The sequence below is a fragment of the Pseudopodoces humilis genome, chromosome 1, assembly GCF_049639895.1.
Source record: "Pseudopodoces humilis isolate 2021_Gansu_Grassland_sample_001 chromosome 1, ASM4963989v1, whole genome shotgun sequence".
Classification (NCBI taxonomy): Eukaryota; Metazoa; Chordata; class Aves; order Passeriformes; family Paridae; genus Pseudopodoces; species Pseudopodoces humilis.
In genome coordinates this window covers 87,928,623-87,948,439 of record NC_142200.1, presented here as the reverse complement: position 1 = coordinate 87,948,439, position 19,817 = coordinate 87,928,623, and the positions used below count along the sequence as shown (strand labels likewise).

Here is a 19,817-nt window from a genome sequence, read left to right as displayed (position 1 = left end):
TAAGTGAGACAACAAAGACCACTGGGAAGAAACACTCAATTTACTACAAAAGATTGGACCCAACTCAACACGCATAAGAATTCAAATATAAACTCCACAAATTAACTTATTTATGCATTACTTATATTTTTTTATTTTGCTTTTTTATAGGTAAAATAATTTAGAAGCTTAGGAACTATTTTACCAATGTGTGGTAATAATTTATAAATATTAACAATATAACTAATATAATATTAATATATTATTGTAATTATAATATTATATGTGATATGTAATAATATAAAAATAAATAAATATTATTTTAATATTAATAGGGGGGGAAAATATGCCATCCACAAATAACTTTGTATTTATAAAATCAGTTTTGTAGGAACTTCTTGCAAGGACACCCTGGCTTAACTCAACCAAAACTAGCCCCTATACAGCCTTGTCAAGTATGTTGTTTTCAAAATAAGGACCCTCACCGTCTCAAATTCTCGATCCTTGATCTCTTTGAAAGCTTCAGCGAGATAGTTATCTTCAAACCAGTGGTGAACAAGGTCATCCCTCCATTTTTTTATCATTAACCTACAAAGTGCTTCTGAAAGGGCAACCTGAAGGTCATAATCTGCCAGGTAAACACAAGCACAGGATAAATATCTCTGCAGTATAACAGAGGATTATAGCATTGCTACTCCTGCAATTTTATATACACGGTCACATCCTTCCTCTAGCCTCAGTTTCCCCTAGGAGAACGGGGGAGGGCAAGAGCCAAGTGTTGGCTCAGGCATCCTCAGCTCCCCCAGCTCAGTGAGATCGAGGTACAGAGCACTGCAAGCCACAACACACATGAGCACACTGGGAGATGTGCTTGGGGTTCAGGAGGGGGGTGAGAGCAGAGACTCGTCACTAACCCACTAGGATCAGGCCACATTGCATATACCATGGCAATACTCTAAAATGTTATTATCGGGAGAAGACAAAAGATATTTCACTCAAGAAGCCATTAACCTTGTTAACTAAATTTCAGCCACATCATAGCAGAGCAATTTAAATTTAATTTTTTTAAGAATAACAACCAGCACATTCTGTAAACACATACATAAGGCTGATCTAATTACTTTTCTACATAAATCAGTTTAGCTTGTCTGATTATTCAATATGCATCACCAATACCAACCAGAAAGCACTGATGCATTGCTGCTGTTAACTTTTTTATTTTTTGTTAGAATACACATGACCTTCCTCCCTAAAATCAACTCTTAGCAAGGAAATATAATTTAAATTATAATTAATCTATAATAAATAAGCAGATGAGGTAAAGCTGGAGAAATTCTTACCACCAACCTCCAGTATAGTTTTTGCAAGATCTTTCCTGAAACAACAAAATGCCAGAAGTTAAAATGGAAATAAGCCTCTCCTAATGCAGAGAAGCAGGTATGTAGGTACAGAAACTGGAGGGAAAACCACTTACGTGAGTGAGCACATCTCCTCAGAGAGAGGGAACTTCTTTCTCTCTTCCCGTGGGACACTGTCAAGTATAGAGTTGAGGGTCCTCAAGGCCTTCCCCCCCCACAAGAGAAGGGGTAGAAAATTAAGGGAAACAACATTGTTTCACATTTTATCTAATTACACAAAATTTCACACAAACGTATCCAATTTTCTCCTCCTAGTAAGAATCTTACCTCCAGATGCAGAGCGCAGCAAATACTTGCTTCTGCCACTAGGCGCCCTAGTTCAGGCAAAAATAAATTCACTAGCTCTTTCTTCCCTAGAAAAAATAATTTGAAAGGTACAGCTAGAAATGTGCTGGTGTCCATATAAAAATAGTCGAAGCAACTACAGTTGTGTTGAAGGAATAAAAACATCCCAGCTGTAAATTCATTTTAAGACAAAGCTTCCAACCATCTTATCCTAGACAGAAAGGGGAACTGGTAACTTCTAGCTAAAAAAATACCAGTGCCCCAGCTATACTAACTTCTGACCTGGGTAACTATTTAAAGAGGCACAGGAAGGGGAAGATAATTACTAGCCGCAAGAGAAAACCTAAATATACATGTTTTGTCTAAGTCACCAGGGCAAACCAATGAAGTATTAACCAGAGGATGCTTGTGCCACTCTGCTCCCACTAGAATAAGGTGCAAGGACAAATAAGCACATATTACCTACCCCAGAGTGCAATGCTTCATTTTTACATGGATTGTAAGCCTGGATGTCTGGTCACACAGATGTTTTCTGAAAGCACCTGCTCCCCCCCGCCCTAATGTAAAGCCAGCTGCAGCCACAGAACAAAATTTTTCTGCTGAAATGAATGAGAGACAGACATCTCTCTGTGGAGTTCAGAAGGCTGAAGGAGTTACCATGTTATTCTGTGGAGATGGTTGCCTTCAGCAAGGGCCTGACATCTGATGCCAGAACAGACTGTCTAGCCTGAACCCCTTTCAGAAGCCACTCACTCTGATCAAGTGAAATGCTTGATGCTGACCATTTAAACAAGATACCAGAGATAGACTTTTTTTTTTTCCAGCATGTATAAAGCAAGAAAACAAAGAGAAACAGAAAAAGGTTTTGTGCTCCAATATAAATGTTAATGAAAATTAACTGACAAGAAACCAACTGGAGAATTAAAAAAAAAAAAAAAAGAAATTGCAGAGAGGAAACAGGAAGCTGAAGGAAAAAAAAAGGGGACAAAGTTCAAGCTCTATCAAGCTCTATTAAGAAATATGCTCCTAAGATTAAGATTCAGAATATTGAGGAATGGGAGACAAAAATATAAAAAAACCACTGACCTTCATTACTGCATTTGCAAATCACCTGATGGAAAGAGCAAAAGAAGCCTTCATTAACACACCACCAGCCAACAACAGCAGTACACAAAGTGCCAAGCTGTTTATGCACACCTTCCTCACCCCCCAACTCTGAGATGCTAAATAACATAGAACAGTAGCATACCCACATCAGAAAAAGCCACCTGATCCAGGTATGTCACATATGGTCACCCTGATCATACAGGCTGGCAATATGCAGGGAGGGTGGTAAAGGTGGCCAAGCACCCACTTCTCCCAGGGATTTCTGCAGCACCTGAGAGCACAGTACCTACAGGTTCCCTGGAAAACCCACATCATGACATTGTTCTCTTATTTTTGTTGTACATGTGGGCCTGCGTAAAAGCACATTTTATCTTTATACACTATAGTGCTAGATATCACAATGTGGATCTGAAGGCTGTTAAAGTCTCCTTTAACTTTCTTTTTTTAAAGTTTTTTCTTTTTTTGAAGTTTCCTTTTAACTAAGGAAAATTAAAGATAAAAACTTTAAAAATTAAAAACAGTTCCACAACACAAAACACTTCCTCCTCCACAGTGAAAGCCTGTGGAAGAAACGTAGCAGAAAGACAAATAAATTAAGTTTTTGGGAAAATAAATATTTTCATAAATATTTATATATATTATAATTAAATATAATATTATGTAATTTAATATAACATACATATTATATCTATATTATATATATAATGTAATATATTTTATAATTTCAAAATGGTGAGTAGAGAAAGAAGGAAGTTTAATTTTTCTCAAATATCTTCTAGCAGAACTCCTGAAGAGAGCCATAAGTATTGATATGAATGCTGATGCACGAAGTGACACAGTTCCAGTAAGCTACAGGCAAGAAAATTGGGAGCAACAGCTTGGGGGAAAAAAGCTAAAAAGCCTTCTTCCTATTACAAATGCTACATCACTAGGCCTCTGAACACCATTAAAATCCTTAAATATTTAAAGTTGAAACCTAAATCAAAGTTGCAATCAAGTTAGATCATTCTTTAGAATTGGATCATCTGTTTCAAACAGATGAGGAACAAATCACCAGGACCATCTTAGCAAACACTTTTGCACATCAAGTGCAACTCAGTATCCATAAGTTGCGGGTTCTAAAGAGAGCATCAGCTCACAAACTTTTATTTACAAAATGCATCAGAATTTCTTGCAATTTTTTCTACTAAAATAAATACTTCAAGTTAGAAAATGAGAAAGTACGTCTCCCAAGTGTGTCAAATCTCAGCTAGACCCCAGCCTGGAGCACACTCCTGGACACCACCCAGCCCCACCACCTAGGCTGCATATCCCAGACTGAGCCCTAGGGCACCACATCCATGCAGTTATTTATTTTCTAACAGGAAACTGTTGGTGAACAATAGCTATCTTATCCAATCAAACCAACCCTTCTGTCCCCTTAAATGCATATACATACCAATGCACAATCAAAGAAGTCTTCAAGCAGTAACATCAAAAATTTATTCTCATTTGGGTCGATGACGGTCACAAATGTTCTTGCTCTTTCAAACCAAGATACCAGGTAAAAGTTAAAAGAATGAGTTAAAAACTGGGAAGAGGAATTAATAATCCTTAAACGATATATGTCTGTGGGAAACCTCACTGAAATTTTTACTCTTTAAACTTCAGAGTCACATACTGTGCCAAAAGTTACATGGCTTTAAGTTGTTCAAGTTTTGCTAGGAGGACGTGAAAAGTGCCATTTCCCTCTTCCCTCCCTAGCCCTCCTTTTATCCTCCTTTCTTGTCCAAGGCACCCAACTCCTGATGCCCAGACACAATACATGCTGCTAGAGGCACCAAAACTCCTATAGACATTTCTAGAGGACATAAACTCACAGCAAAATACTGTAATTTTTTTTCAAGCTTTTTCAAGGTAAATATTTGGATGCTTGATGGTTTTAAACATTGCATAATATCACACACAAATGGTGAACTAGAAATCTATGCTTCACTGGAAATACAGAGCTCAGACTGGAAAAACTTTATTAATTTATCTCCATACAGGAATTCTGAGCAACTGTATCCCTGAAAACATAACTTCAGGACAGGAATACAACACTTGGGAGGAAGGACTCCTCAGTACAACTCTGCCAGCAAAGAGCATGTGTTAGCTGTTCCCTGGAAGCTGTGTTGGATCCAGGTGTTACTCATCTTCAGTGCAATTGCATTTCTGCTATTACAACTATTACAAGCTGAAATCAATATAGTGCCAGAAGATAAAACACAATTGCAGATTAAATGCATCTGGTTTGCTACATATCTAGAGAGGGACCTTCAAAAAGAATATCTCAGTTTTTAAAAATATAAAAGCACAAATTACTCATCAACTCTATTACTAAAACTGCATTTTGCTGGAGCATTTAAAATGCATTTAGAAAGTCTATACCATTTCACTAATGGCACTCATAGCAACCCATCCTCTCCTTACACTATCAGCTTTAAAAAACCCCAAAACCCAGCCCTTTAAATCAGGTAATAAGTGGAGCCATAAAATTGGCTGCTACACCAAAAATCAACAAAAGAGAGCAAGCATTTTTCCCCCACTCATGCAATACACTAGAAAAAATATTTTGTTTCTGTGTGGCCAACAAGCCATCCTCTAGTTTTCGCTTCCTTGGAGTTCTTTTTCCTAAAGAACCTTAAATCACATTAGTAACTTGTGTATAGTATTATACTCATCTTTGCTACCAGTCCTTGCTCAATGAATAAGCTCTTCCCTTCTTGAAAATCACTTTTAAGGTAGAGCTGAATACATTTCAGCAGCAGAGAAACATTCTCAAAATCATTCTTGTCCAGCTCCTACAAAAACACAGAGTGCTGTGCATCAGTAGTCTGCTACCCTCTGAGTTAGGTGTTAGGATAGTTGAGATTATTTATGGTACTTGCCTTTCTCAGTGCTTTGTCCAGCTGGTTAAAGAGAGATTCACTGTATTTCTGGGGAGGCTCTACTTCCTTCTCTTGAATCAGTTCATGTATTTTTTGAAACCCCTTCCCTTTAAAGGCATCAGTGAGCAGTGATTCAATCTATAGATGCAGGAGAAGGAAATAATTAGCAAATAAAATAAGCAGGCATTGAACTTGTAGCAGCAGTAATTATGATAAAATACTTACAATGCTATTTTTAAAGTTGCAAGTTTCTGTTTATTTGTCTTACACTGTTTGTTTCTCTACTTTCATTCTACTGCTACGTTTGAAGTAAAACATCAGTCTTAATGTCCAAAAGAGACAGAACCCTTGAAACTGAGCAACCTTAAAAGATACCAGGTAAGGAAAACAGGCAATTTATTATACCTGGTTTGCAAGTCCCACAACTACTACAATAAATTTTTTTCCCCACTTACTAAAGAAAAAAATTAAGAGGACTGCTGCACTTCCCACATTAAGTAAAACTACTAAAAGTTTTGGGTCATGTCATATCCAGTTAAGAAATGCACCTTAAAAAAATAAATAAAATACATAAATAAATATAACAATTTGTAAGATGACGATAAAATTACTAAAAGTTCAGGGTCATGCCATATCCGGTTAAGAAATGAATCTTTAAAATATATATATATAAAAATAATAATTTGTAAAATGAAGATAAAGATGCATTTAAAAGATCCTTACATAGTCTTCTGCTCTATTGCCTCTCACATCTCTACTTCGTTCTTCACTTTTTTGTTCCTTTAAAATTATAAGGAAGAGAAAAACACAGAAAAAAATATATTCTCTCTCCATCCCCTCCAAAAAAAGAAAATCCCCCCAACCAAAACAAACCCAAACACTTCTTCTGCCCCAAAGCTGAAGAGCACTTACTCCTCCCCTCTGTCCCAAAACGCTGCTTTTCCTTCCTTATTACCTAAGCCGCAAAGCACCCCTCCGCCTCCCAAGGCGAGGTTTCTGGCAGCCCGGGGAGTGCCGCGGGTGTTCCCCGGAGGGATCACGGAGTGTTCCCCTCTGGGTGGCGGCTGCCGGCTCCCGGCCGCGGGGAGCGCCGCTCACCTGGGCCATGCTGCGGGGGCTGCTTCGCACCCTCCCCGCCACCCGCTGCTGAGCACACCCGCGTTTAGGGAGGAGGGAGACCCTCGCCGGCTTTTCTCACAGCTCCGAGCACCCTCCTCAGCAAGTCCTCGCTCTGTACATCAGGAGCGGTGGGGGAAAAGGGGGAAAAAGGCGCCCGGTTCTCCCCCGCGCTAAAAAGCCGCAGCTGTGTGGCTCCTGGGACCGGCCCCAGCACCCGGACACCGGCAATACAGCACTGGCAGACCCCCGGCCGAGCCCAGGCGGGCAAAAGAGGAGCCCAGAGCCCCCCTGAGCGCTGCTCTCGGCCGAGGAATGCCGCAGCAGGCGTGTGCTGCTGCCGAGTGGGCTTTATTGTGCTCAGCTGAGAGTAAGGTTCAGTAAATTTTGGACCAGAGAGGATGGAAAGGAATGAGAAAATCATTCCGGACAGGTGGGATGGTTTAAAGGGTAACAGCTGAGCTCGGCGTTCAATGGCTCGGTCTCTGCTGTCGCGGATAATTTTTTTCCTTCTGTTTTTCGCACCAAAACTCAATCTCCCTCCTTTCTTCCCACAACACCACCTCCCCCCTCCAAAAAAAGCCAAACAAAAATCACGAAAAACAAACCAACCAACCGAAAAACTTCAGACCCCATCGGCTATTTCTTTCGAAAATAAAAAGGTAACAAAAAACTGTGACTGTTCAATAAGTTAAAATGTGCCTATCAATACAATAGCACCAAAATCAACTTTGCACTTTAAAACAGGTGCTATAGAGCACAGCGCGAAGGGGAAACCTGCCAAATAACTCCGATTTCGTTTACGTCCAAAGAGCAGGTTATTCAGCACCTTTGCCTCCCTCCAGAGGCTTTACAAGCTGAGGGCAGCTCCGAGCCACGCTCAAAATCCAAGATCAGGAGCATCCCGGTGGGGCAGAGACGGGTCCCCCAGGTCCCCATCACCCAGGCCCCCCGAGGGAGAGAGCGGCGGAGCCCCGCGGCTGCCGGGTTAGACTTCCAAACCCCGCTCAAATTTGCCGAGGTCACGGCCCCCAGAGCTGGGGAATGGATTGGTGCACAATCCCTCTGTCTATCCCCCATCACACGACTTCAGGTGAAGGTAGCGGAACCCGCCTGTGGAGGGGGAGCTCAGCTCCTGCCCACCCAGGGGCCGCGGTGGGGTTCGCTGATTGTGCCGCTGTTCCGCCTGCGGGGCCGGCTGAGAGCTCCCCCGCACACACCTCGGCGACGCCCCGACGGCATAAAAAACTGGGATCGGCACCCACGGGCACTCTGTGCCATGAAGCTCACCTGGGATATCAATGACCCCAAGCTGCCGCAGGTAACTCACGGGTGGGAGGTATTGGGGAGAGTCTCGGTCCAGCTCTAATGCAGACCTGGGCAACAGCGGAACTAAGTTGACTCTAAGCAAAGCTTTGTTTTACTTCTGCTTTATTTCTCTTGTGCCTTTTCACTTTTTTCTTTTGTTTTGTTTTGTGGTCTTTATTACAACTTGTAATAAAAGTATGGATTTGATACACAGCTTTGCCTAGCTGGATATGAGCTCCTAAAACTACCTGTGACTCCATTTAGACAGTTACCTTCTTCCCCCTCTCCCTCTTGTTCAAGAAATGCTGACTAGAAGCTTGAATTGACTGCTTACTACCATGATCCAAGTTATCTAATTATTTCTTTGTTTTATTGATGCAACACATCACACAATTTAATGTCAATGAGCACTCTGCTTTTGTCTAGTTGTGAGTTTCAAAGGTGTTTTTTAATTTGAAACTTTTTTGATCTTAGAGTTTATTTTTACAGAGCCCATGCTATTATAGAATGTCCTAATGCTGTAAATGCTGGTAGTTTACTTCTGTTTACCGGGTTTGCTCTCACATGTGGTACATACATATGTCACATATGCTTTGCATTGTAAATATTTGCGGTTTAAAATCTTAGTTCTTCTTTCATGGTTCTGATAATTACATTTTAGTAAGGAACTCTAGAAAGCCAGTGAAATCCCAAATTGAATTTGCATGACCATACACATATTGGAAGTACATTTGCAATGATAAATCTTTTTACCTCTGTTTTTTGGGAAAAGCCTTATTCAAATCATATTAGATGCACTTTAAGAAAACATTCTATAGCTAAAACTTCTAGTTTCCTGCCTGCAGGTGCATGGTCCCACAACAAGGAGAACTTAATAGAAGTCATGATCAGGGTGGCTTGTGTCTTGTCTGGGCACACAGATAGTAGACTAATCAGTAAATTCTGGGAGTTGGGCTGATGTCTTATAGCTGGTAACTTCGCTGTAAAAGGCATATGTATCGACAGACTGTGCTACATGCAAAAGAGGAAAGGATCCTGACTTTATTTTGATGTATGGAATCTCTGACTTCCCCAGCCCCTTTAGAGAGCAGTTCTGAGCAAGCTATTCCTTCAATATTTCTTTTTCTGCTGCTTGGCTGGTGATAGAAAAAGCACTTTTCCCTGCTATGTGCTTTATAACAAGGAAAAAATATCAGTTTGTAATATACTAATAACGTTCTCTTGCTCTTCTCCTTGCTGCCTCGCCCTCCCACCCCACCCACCCTGCTGCAGGAGCCCAAGCACTTCGATGCCTTCCAGGAATGGCCCGATGGCTACGTGCGGCTCATCTACTCGAGCGAGGAGAAGAACGCGCAGCGGCACCTCAGCGGCTGGGCCATGCGCAACACCAACAACCACAACTGCCAGATCCTCAAGAAGTCCTGCCTGGGAGTGGTGGTGTGCGCCCGGAGCTGCGCTCTGCCCGGCGGGGCCAGGCTGCAGCTCCGCCCCGCCATATGCGACAAGGCTCGGCAGAAGCAACAAAGTGAGAGGCACCCGGAGAGAGCTGCGATGCACAAGGGACCCCGTTTCTTTTATCTGGGCTTGGTTTCCAAACTGGAGTCACTTTTACTTGCGAGCAGACTAAGGCATAATTGCAACGACTGATTAATTCCAAATTTCAGCAATGTCTGCGTGCAAATATTTAAGGGGATATGGATTGAAATCCTTTAAATTATTACTTTATAACTAGTGGGCAGTTCTAGCTCGTATCATGTACTTATGCTTGGTAGTCTATGTTGTATTTCCTTGGACAATACATTTTAATCTGAATTTTGGAGAAGTCTGACCGTGCTGCTCTTGAGCTGTGTTTACTCTCAGGCAGCATCCTTGTCCTTAACCAATCTCTTCAGCACTTTCTGTCTGTTCACAGAGAAAGCCTGCCCCAACTGTAACTCTGCCCTCGAGTTGGTTCCTTGCCGAGGACACAGTGGCTATCCGGTCACAAACTTCTGGAGGCTTGATGGCAAAGCAATATTTTTCCAGGTAGAAAGCAGCCGTATGTATTTGTGCACACTATATAATTACACCTGTATATAAGATAATAACTGTAAAGAGAGAGATTTCCTCCTCCCCCCCTTTTTTAGGTAACACAGACCATTATGAACATGATGAAGTCCAGGACTGAATTTCTCTCTAGTATGAACATAATAAGAACAAATAAAACAATAACGCTTGAAGGTCTCTTTAAAAGCAGTACTTATGTGTTGGCAATATTCAGTTTTAACTACAATAATGTGGTTAGTCAGTGATGGCTAAAATTCTCCTGTTTACAGAATACAAATACGAACAAAAGTTGTCTTGTACCCTGGTGCATATGACAACTGGATCTCTCCAATATTTATTTCCAATTATTTATTTCCTACTAAAATAAATATGAAAAAAAAAGCATGACTTAACTTAAAGTATGGAAATTCTACTTCATGTGAAACTAGCCTTTGAATTTTGAAGGATTTAAAATCTTGACAGGAAAAAGAAGAATCTTAGCTGACATTTGAAATTTCATCTTGATTTTTTTTAACAACATTGGAACAAAAAGTAAACAAAAAGTTCCTATTCTATGAGATCACATTTTCTCTTGGATATTTTTTTTCCCATGACTCACAAACAGTGAATTCTGTTCTCCACTCAGTAAATGGAAAAAAAACCTGGCCATATTCTCAGATTCCCTCCTATATTATTCTTATTCAAATGTTCTTTTACAGACATGCAAAGCTGAAAGATTTTACTATCAAAAAAAGTTGATAAATCCTTGCTTAGAAATTAATTTCTGCTTGAGACAGTGTTTTAAAAGCAATTTTTAAGCTTCCTACTGTGTATTAGGGACTGTATGTAGATCTGTTCAGGCAAATGAGTAAGGAAATGTCCATGACTTCATCATATACCAGTGTAAATTTGGTTAGGTAGATCTGCATACCCACAAATGTTTCAATAGCAGAGCATCTTCAGATGATTTTCCAGGATATAATTTTCAGTCCTGTTCAAGAAGGTGTATTGCTTGAAGAGAATATTTATCATCTTGTAGCATGAAACCTCTTTAAAGTCTATTTATTCTATTTATATACAGGCTTATAAAGAAAAACTGAGATACTGGACTGCAGAAAACTGACCAAACAAAATTTATTTTTTTTCCTCCTTGGTTCTAAGTCTGAATGGCACAAACTTAGATAGCACTTTTGCTCCTTCATCAGCTCAGCAGTCCTTACTGACTTCTCACTTTTTCCTTCCATCTACATCCAAATCATGATTTATTCTATTTATTTTCACAATGAATTTGTCCTTGTTTACTTTCTCCTTTCTTTTTTCTTGTGCCAAACCACAGACCATGCTCTGACTACCTCTCATACTACTCAGAGCCTTTTTTCTTATCTTAGCCCTTTTAAGGTTCACATCTAATTCTCAGTTAATCCTAATTTAGGCTAAAGGAGTCCATGACCACCCCCGGCCGGAGAGTAAACTGGAGGCAGAGGCAAGAAGAAGTGCAATTAAGAAGCAAATGTCCTCTTACCACCACTCCCAGAAAAAGAGATCTCTAAACTCAGAGGTAAGACAAAGTCATCAGTGAAATAAAAAGGTAACATAAGGTGTCAATTAAAAAGGTGTGATAAGCATGTACTGGGGATCCCAGGGCAAAACAAACCTTTACACCATGCTACATCTGTTAATTTGGGGCTGAAACTAGCAACAGCACAAGTATTGAGACATATGTGTTCGGGCACTATTGATTCCTGTATCTTAAAAATCTACTTCTCCTTGTCAGGCAGGAAGGTACCATGACAGCAGTGGTTACACCAATAACCTACAGAATTTTCACTGCATGGATGGCCCAGAACGAGTCGGTATCTTCACAGACACCAATTTTTCAATTCCAGCCCAGTCCTACCCTTCTCTGCAGAGCGCAGACCTCTACAAGGCACCTTATGACTCAGCCAGCTTCCAAGAGGACCAGCTATCGCCATACCCTAAATGCCCAAATCCTAGGATCTACATGCCCAGGCCGTGCAATTATGAGTTTGGAGTTCCTACCTTTATAAGCTCAAGTCCTTACCCACCATTTTACAAAGATCTGACCAGTCCAGCCATTGATGCAGACCCCCTCAGTCTGAACGGGCCTCACTACAACGCCGTGACCACCCACGATAAGAGCTTTGATAACCCTGGCAGACATTATGGACTGAAACCAGCGTGGGGGAAAACCGGCAGCGGAGACCGGAGTGAGTACGGGCAGATGCCAACAAGTGCTCCCCACCCTTACTACACTGGGGACTATCCCTGCAGGTACAGTCCCAGCCCCGCTCCCATGGCCCCGCCACTGCAGACGGTCATCACCACCACCACCAAGGTGTCCTACCAGGCCTACAAGCCACCCACGCTGAAATACAGCGACAACCTCTGTGATATGAAAAACCTCCAGAGCTACACCCAAGTGGCTGAAAATGTCTCGGGTGCCATCTATTCAGGGATGAAGATTCAGGAAGACTTTGGGATGATAAAGTCAGCGTTGCTCTACCAGCACGACTCCATCCCTACGAAATCCAAACCAGCTGAGAGCATGGAGAGCTATCGGTATGGGCTCCCTCTGGGGAACAGCTTTGCTGAGCATGAAGGCCAGGCCCTAAGGTTTGAGAGTGCTGAATACTGACAAAACGGTGCCTAAATAGCAAATACCTTCAAATGGGATAACAGATTATTGTGCTAAACCAGGTGGTTTGGGATCTGAGGAGATGTAAGGAAGCAGAACATCAAGACAGCTTTTTTCCTGAAAACATTTTTCTGGAGCGGTGTGCTGAGTGAATTATATTTTGCTATCTAATTTCAAAGAAGCCCCACACAATCTCTAAAATGGCACAAGGAACTGAGCCCAAAACACACCTGGAGAAGGTAATATGGAGGCACAGCTCCTCTGGAAGTCAACAGCCTCCTCTGACAGCAAATGCAATCCACATACAGCTACAACTCCTGCCAGATGCCTTAAGCTTTGAGAGGAAATACTCCATCTGTAAGAAAGGACTAACCAGGTAATGGAAAAAAAAGTAGGAAGGTAACTATAGATTATAGTCAACTGAAGGAAATGGCAGGGAAAGAAAGAAATAAAAGAAATGTGAAAGGGAAACAATTTGCAGAAATAATTCACCTGAATGGTCCGTCCACCTGCCATGATCCTTGTGATGAATGGAAAGATCAGCCAAGTTTCTCTGAAACGAGAAATGAAAAACCTGAGACATAAGAAATGAAACATGCTAAATTCATGTTGCTTTTTGATCCCCTGTATCAAGGGTAGAGACTACCCAGTCTTTCTATGTAAGAAGGAGAGCCCAGTGCAGCTGCACCAGGAACTGATGTCCTCTAACACTCAGCCTGGAGGCAGGAAGGCTCAGGTAGCCCTCACCAAGCCTGCTCAGCATCACATGGCTGCCAGAGTTAACTTATGTGGTCCTGAAAACCATTTACAGTGAAACTGGTTTTTGCTTAGAGGGGCCTCTGCAAGCTGGTCAGACCAATTGGTTATTGGTGCAGAATTGTCTTTAACCATGAATACAACTCATCCTGCCTAAGGGTGCAACATCCCAGCTGCTTAGTACAGGTCAGTGTCGAATGAACCTTTCCTGGCTGCCTCTCTGCACTCCATCTCCATCAGGTCCTTCTCCTGAGGGACTTCTAGTCATTTTTCTCTCTGTAATCATAGCTTCCCATGACAGTACTGCTTTGGAAATTAAACAACCAGCCAACAGAGAGGTTAGAAAGTAAGATCTCCAAACAGAGATGAGCAAAGAAAACATAAGGAAATTAATTCCAAAATTCATCCCTAAACCGACTAATTCTTAGTTAATGTGGAAAGAAGAGAAAACAGAGCAGTACTGGTTTAAAACCAAAGATATTTTGAAAGCTGCCTAGTATAGGGCAATAGAACCCTTCACCCAAAATATGTGTGCCAAGCAAGGGAGCTAAGTAGACACGGGAGATTGATCAGGGTCAAAAAGTTAAGTTAGCAAGTATCTTAAACTTCTTGAACACTTTTTTTTTTCCTCTCTCTCATGTATACTTTTGCCATGTTTTGAGAAGCAGCATACTACCGTAGTATTTCAATAAATGTGAACTCACAGTTAAAAGCAAGGCACAATGTAAAGTAATGTGAGCAGTTGGCTAGTTAGAATTATAAGGTTCTGTGCACTGAAGCCATCATTGATCTGGTAAATAAACTGTATTTTCAAAGCATACCATACAAATATCTGAGGTTAAAAAATAGTTATTTCTGATGTAGTATATTTTCTTTCTTTTTACATTTTTATGAAAAACATGTTCTGAGATGTAAAAATCAGTACCACAGAAATTTAGTTAATAGTATCCTGTTTCAACTGTAAATTACTTAGTATTTTAAAAATTCAAGCCAGACAAAGATGGAATTCACAAAAAGACTAAATTAATTCACCTGCAGCAAGCTTATCTTGTCTTTTAGCTCTAGTGTACTTGCTGTATATCTCTCTTGGCTTTTGTTAAACTCTTATGGCAATCCTTCTACCAAGTGTTTTAAATTACTGATAAGAAGGGATTCAAGTGAACAACATCAATTTGATAATTAGCCTACATACTGACTTTTAAAAGAGAGAGAAAAAAAAAAAAAAGGTGATTTGTGAGTTATTAGCCAGAAAGACTGATGCGAAATTTTAGAGTTTAGAAATGTATAACACTAAGCCTGTTTACAGAACTGGGATTTCTCAGCTGTATGCCAAGTCATATCGAGGCATTTGACATGTAGAATAAAAATCAAGGCTTATTGCCTTATAAGTTTAAAGGAGGGAAAAAAGAGTATAAGAGGGGAGTAAGCCCAAACAAAATGACTAAAAAAGCTGGAAAGATTCACTGCAGATGGAAAAATCAAGGTAAATATTAAAGCTGTAAATTTCTCTATTTTATAGGGATTTTAGAGGAGTTAGCCAACCACAACTCAAGCACAAGTTATTAAAATAGTGCACACTATTAAAACAGACAAGCTGTGGGGGTTGCATGCGGTTTACATTACTGGTATAAAACTTATCATTGTAGTTGTATGCTTAAATCATTATGCTATCCAATTAAACTGAGCCTTTAAAGCAGACATTTATACATCAGTAAAGAAAATGCAGCCAATTGTGTTAAGATGCTACTTTTAGGGTGTGGATTTATTTATAATAAATATGACAGCGGTTTAAGCACAGTGGAAAGTGACAGTGGTGATTATCTTGCTGCATCATCTGAGCAGTACAACAAATAAAACCACTCTAAAGGTTATTGCAGTCTTTCTTTACCTTGATTCCTCTCATGTACAATTGCCTGGGATGAGATTAGCTGTATGTTACCTCTTACAGATAAAAAATCAGATGGAAAAAGCCTAGAGCTGTAAACAGTTTTTCTCTTCAAAATACATAAATGTAAAGGCAATGGGAGCTTCTGTAACATCGACAAAAAAAAATGAAATTGAAAGCCTCATTGTAGGTTTATACAGCTGCAGCATTGACTTTAAAAGCATGTTCCTGAGGCAAAGCAGCATCCTGAAGCAAGACGGTCCCTGAGTAAGCACCTTCTCTTCCATTAATTGTCCCTTTCAAGTATGGTTTCTGGTCCTGCATTGAGCACCTGAGAGGAGCCCTTAACCAGCCTGTACCCTATATTCTGACAGACATCTCCATCTAACAAACTCCAGCTGTTATGGCAAAATCACAGAAGGAGCAGAGGAGAAGGTGCTTTCAAATGTCAGTCTCCTGGGGCTCTGGCTTCAAATGGGTTACAAGGGCCCTACTGAGGTAAAGCACCATCTGTCCCCTTGCTGAGGATGCCCCTTGTACCAAAACAGCAGCCTTGCAATGGCAAAGGTTAAAAGCCCAAATGCTGAACGGATACCTCCCAGAGACAAGAGGCCCAGGACAACATATTTCAATTGTGTACCCGTGACATGCAGCCATGTGTCACATGCCTGACAGATGCAAATACCTGTGGTATCACTTCATGGTCACATCTCTTCGTGGGGGGTGGATAGAGCCCAGCGCACTGTCCTGCTCCATGACCACATGTATCCACCCAGTCCTGCTAAAGACCTCCAGTGAGAGTCTGAGCAATTTACTTAGCCCTTGATCCTCTTCCAAAAGCAGGTAATCTGAGGGCATTTCAAATGTGCTAAATGCTACAAACAAAGTATGCAGGAACTTTGCTGTTTGGGGCTTATTGAGTCCAAAGTAGTCATCTCTTCATTTGGGGGTACAAACTATCACATTAGAGACAAACTTTTCTCTCAGTTCCATGAGTAGAAGCCACCAGTGCAAAAGAATTGAATATGATCTGAAACTTTTTCCTTCCTGGGGATTTTCTGAGATTTCTTCTGGTTTCTTGGGGTTTTTCTTAGTGTCTTTTTGGGGCAAAGCTATAGCTGAAACAGCTTTCACCAAAGTAGATTATGTTTCCTGAGAGACACCATTTAATAGGATGCACAACACAGCTCTAGGGGTGCATTTAGGAAAGTTCATGTCATTCCCACCCTTATCAGTAGAAGTCACATGCAGACAAAAAGGGAAAAACTGAGGCATTTAGTGTTGGAGTGGTTCCTCCCACCATATAGAGCAAAAAGTTAGTCCAGGCCTGTTAAAATCCCTCTGCCTGAAAAATAATGAGTGGTGCGCAGTGGTTATCCACTCCTGGATTACTGCCCTTGGCATTCTAGATGCCTAAAGTTAAATATGTCTGTCACTCACAAGCAAGGGGAAGGTGAACCAGATAGTGTTTACCTGAGATTGTGCAAAATGGAGAGTGCCTTTCAACACAGCATCTCTCCAGACTTGAGAGTCCACATGAGACCCAAAGATCAGTGGGATGACACAGGTGCAAGTATCACAGGGAAGCATTGCTTGTTTGGGTCAATCTTATTCAAACAAACAGAAAAATGAAGTTTACACAATCCCTATAAACTGCAACATGCATGCTGGCACTTGTGATGGTGTTTGGGAGAAGGCAGTTTCAAGTATTTTGGCTGGCACTTGAGCATAGCATCAACACCTTTAAGGATCACAACCAAAGGAGGTTCTTTCAACAGAAAATTACCAGTGGCGCTGCATGTACTGTTTTGTAAAAATAAGTAGGGAAGCAGGTGCATAAGGATGTTCTCTGAGGTGCTTTAGCAGGGCTCACAAACATCCTGGGTTTCTTTGTTCCATCCTGTTGCCTTTCCTTTCGTTTCCTGGTTCATAGCAAAAGCACAGGACAGCACCTCTCTCCTGTCTTTATGACAAAATGAAGTGTTAAGTGACTGGCTTGCAGTGCTTGTACTTCACACCGTGTTGCAGCCTGGCTCAAACACTGGCAAGTCCTGTCTAGAGCCTTTCTGTCATCACGTGTGTGAAATGCTGGGGACCATTGCAAAAAGTACTAATAATTGATAGACACAAGGTCCTGGTAACAGAATATAGACTTGAACATTTCTCTTGTGCAAAACTAATACAGAAATTATTTAAACATCAACCCCTTGCTTACGCCAGATCTAAGTGACTGCAATTAGACTGGAAATGTACCACAGGCAACCAAGAGCATTTCATCTTGTTCAGCAACATGGACAGTGGGATTGAATGCACTCTCAGCATGGTTGATGATGAAACCAAACTGTGTGGTGCAGTCAGCATGCTGGAGGGAAGGGATGGCATCCAAAAGGACATGGGCAGGCTAGAGAGGGGGGATTGTGCAAACCTCATGGCGTTCAACAAGGCCAAGTGCAAGGTCTTGCATGTGGATCAGGGCAATCCCAAACACAAATGTAGGCTGGGGGAGAACAGATTGAGAGAAGCTCTGAGGAGAAGGACTTGGGGATGTTTGTTGTGTGCCAGCAGCCCAGAAAGCCAAACGTGTCCTGGGCTGCACCCAAAGCAGCGTGGCAACAGGCTGGGAGAGGTGATTCTGCCCCTCTGCCCCACTCTGGTCAGACCCCACCTGCAGTGCTGAATCCAACTCTGGGTCCCCCAACATAAGAAGTACATGGACCTGTTGGAGCAAGGTCCAGAGGAGACCACGAAGATACTCAGAGGGCTGGAGCACCCCTCCTGTGAAGACAGGCTGAGAGAGCTGGGGTTGTACACTCTGGAGAAAAAAGGGTTCTGGGCTGACCTTGTATCATCCTTCCAGTACCTAATAGCAGCCTGCAAGAGAGCAGGAGAAGGACCTTTTATATGGGCATGTAGGGATGGACATGTAGGACAAGGGGGAATGGCTGTACACTGAGACAGGGTGGATTTAGATTAGATATTAGGCAGAAATTCTTTACTGTGAGGGTGGTTAGGCTATAGAACAGGTTGCCTAGAAAAGCTGTGGATGCCCTGGAAGTGTTTAAGGCCAGGTTGGATCAGGCTCTGAGACTTCTGGTCTAGTGGAAGGTGTTCCTGGCCATGGCAGGGAGGTTGGAATCAGATGGTTTTTAAGGTTCCTTCCAGCCCAAACCATTCTTATGAAATTGAGTGGCAGCACCAGAGGAGGGAGCTTATCACTGGGAAAGGAAATTTAGTCATGGCACATGGCTAAACTGTAGAGAGGGGAAATGACACAAGGGCAGAGAGGGGACATCACAGGGTAACTGCTGCATCATTTCCAGTGACAGTGGAGAGGTGTTTTTTCATATGTAAGGTAGGGATGTACCCATGTAATAGTGATCAAACATATTCTTAGAGGTCAATGCATGGTTAAATTATTTGGTACATACAGTCAGCTCCTGCTGAATCTCTGCCTGAATTCTGCTGCATGGGTTAAGGTACTTTCTTCCTTCTCATGTCCAAGTCTCACCTTTGAACTTTATTTTACCTGGCAGTCACCTCTGATGTTTTATTTCAGTAAAGGAAACATGCATATTTTATTTCAGAAAATATAATGTTGTTTTCTTGTACTTTCATTTCAGCAAGCTATTTGCAAGTGGTCAAATCCTTTGAATTCCAGAAAACCGATTCCCATAGCCCCACGTTCCACCCAGTTGACTTGAGGCAGAATCAATTAATCTGTCAGCAGTTCTTAAACAATCACAAAGTTACCACACCAATTAATGAGGAACAGGGAGGGGAGAGAAAAAAAAGGTAAAATGAAGACAGCTTCCCATTTTTGCTCAGCAAGCCTGAGCTGCCAGCTTGGCAAAGCAGATAAGAATCTGAATTTCTAAAGCAATTTTCTGCCTTTCCCTCCATGGTGCTTCTAGCAGTTACGGTGTTGAAATGTTCACTTCCTTTTCTTGTCCCCCACTCTCAAAAACATTAAAAAGTATTTTTTATTTTTTATTTTTTTAAAAAATTAGCTCCAGCTAATGTTGAGAATTGAAGCTTAAAATGAGACTCCCCTGCCAAAAGCACCTCTGGATCAGACACTAAATATGCCCTTTTTATTAACTGTGCCTTCTGTACACCCTGGAGAAATGCAAGATTACAAAGGATTAAGGAGAAAGTTCATTATTATTTTTGTAACAGAAATACATATAATGTAGAAATTTAGAATAGACCAGTCAAAGTTTCTCCCCTGCATCAGTATTAGCAACACGCATTTTAATAAATTGCTTACAATAAATATTTTTTTTAAATGCTAAGGGAAAAAAAAAATCCCTCAGGTTTCACTGCAGCTGTAAATATTACAGGTGGGAATTTCTATACAAATCCTAAGTACACTG

At 41.2% G+C, this 19,817-nt stretch overlaps 2 protein-coding genes across 3 annotated transcripts in view; one reads left to right on the top strand and one right to left on the bottom strand.

Moving 5' to 3' along the window:
* The window catches only part of SYCP2L (synaptonemal complex protein 2 like), a 28,231-nt gene extending 21,106 nt beyond the window's left edge, over window positions 1–7,125 (bottom strand). For both annotated transcript variants that reach the window (XR_015772788.1, XM_088056923.1), the window contains exons 1-10: window positions 6,797–7,125; window positions 6,422–6,478; window positions 5,699–5,836; window positions 5,492–5,611; window positions 4,228–4,332; window positions 2,769–2,793; window positions 1,665–1,750; window positions 1,454–1,542; window positions 1,320–1,354; window positions 465–607 (exon numbers count right to left, since the gene is read on the bottom strand). Coding sequence is in view for 1 of the 2 variants with exons in the window: in XM_088056923.1 (XP_087913049.1) it covers window positions 465–607; window positions 1,320–1,354; window positions 1,454–1,542; window positions 1,665–1,750; window positions 2,769–2,793; window positions 4,228–4,332; window positions 5,492–5,611; window positions 5,699–5,836; window positions 6,422–6,478; window positions 6,797–6,805 (807 nt within the window). In the remaining variant the exon portion in view is untranslated. The remainder of the gene's footprint in view (window positions 1–464; window positions 608–1,319; window positions 1,355–1,453; window positions 1,543–1,664; window positions 1,751–2,768; window positions 2,794–4,227; window positions 4,333–5,491; window positions 5,612–5,698; window positions 5,837–6,421; window positions 6,479–6,796) is intronic.
* An 837-nt stretch (window positions 7,126–7,962) lies between these two features.
* Window positions 7,963–15,430, top strand: GCM2 (GCM transcription factor 2). Its single transcript, XM_005525294.2, has 5 exons — window positions 7,963–8,135; window positions 9,395–9,647; window positions 10,035–10,147; window positions 11,580–11,705; window positions 11,922–15,430. Exons 1-5 carry the CDS (start codon window positions 8,094–8,096, stop codon window positions 12,801–12,803), a joined length of 1,416 nt encoding a protein of 471 aa, XP_005525351.1. The 5' UTR covers window positions 7,963–8,093; the 3' UTR covers window positions 12,804–15,430.
* Window positions 15,431–19,817: the final 4,387 nt, after the last annotated feature.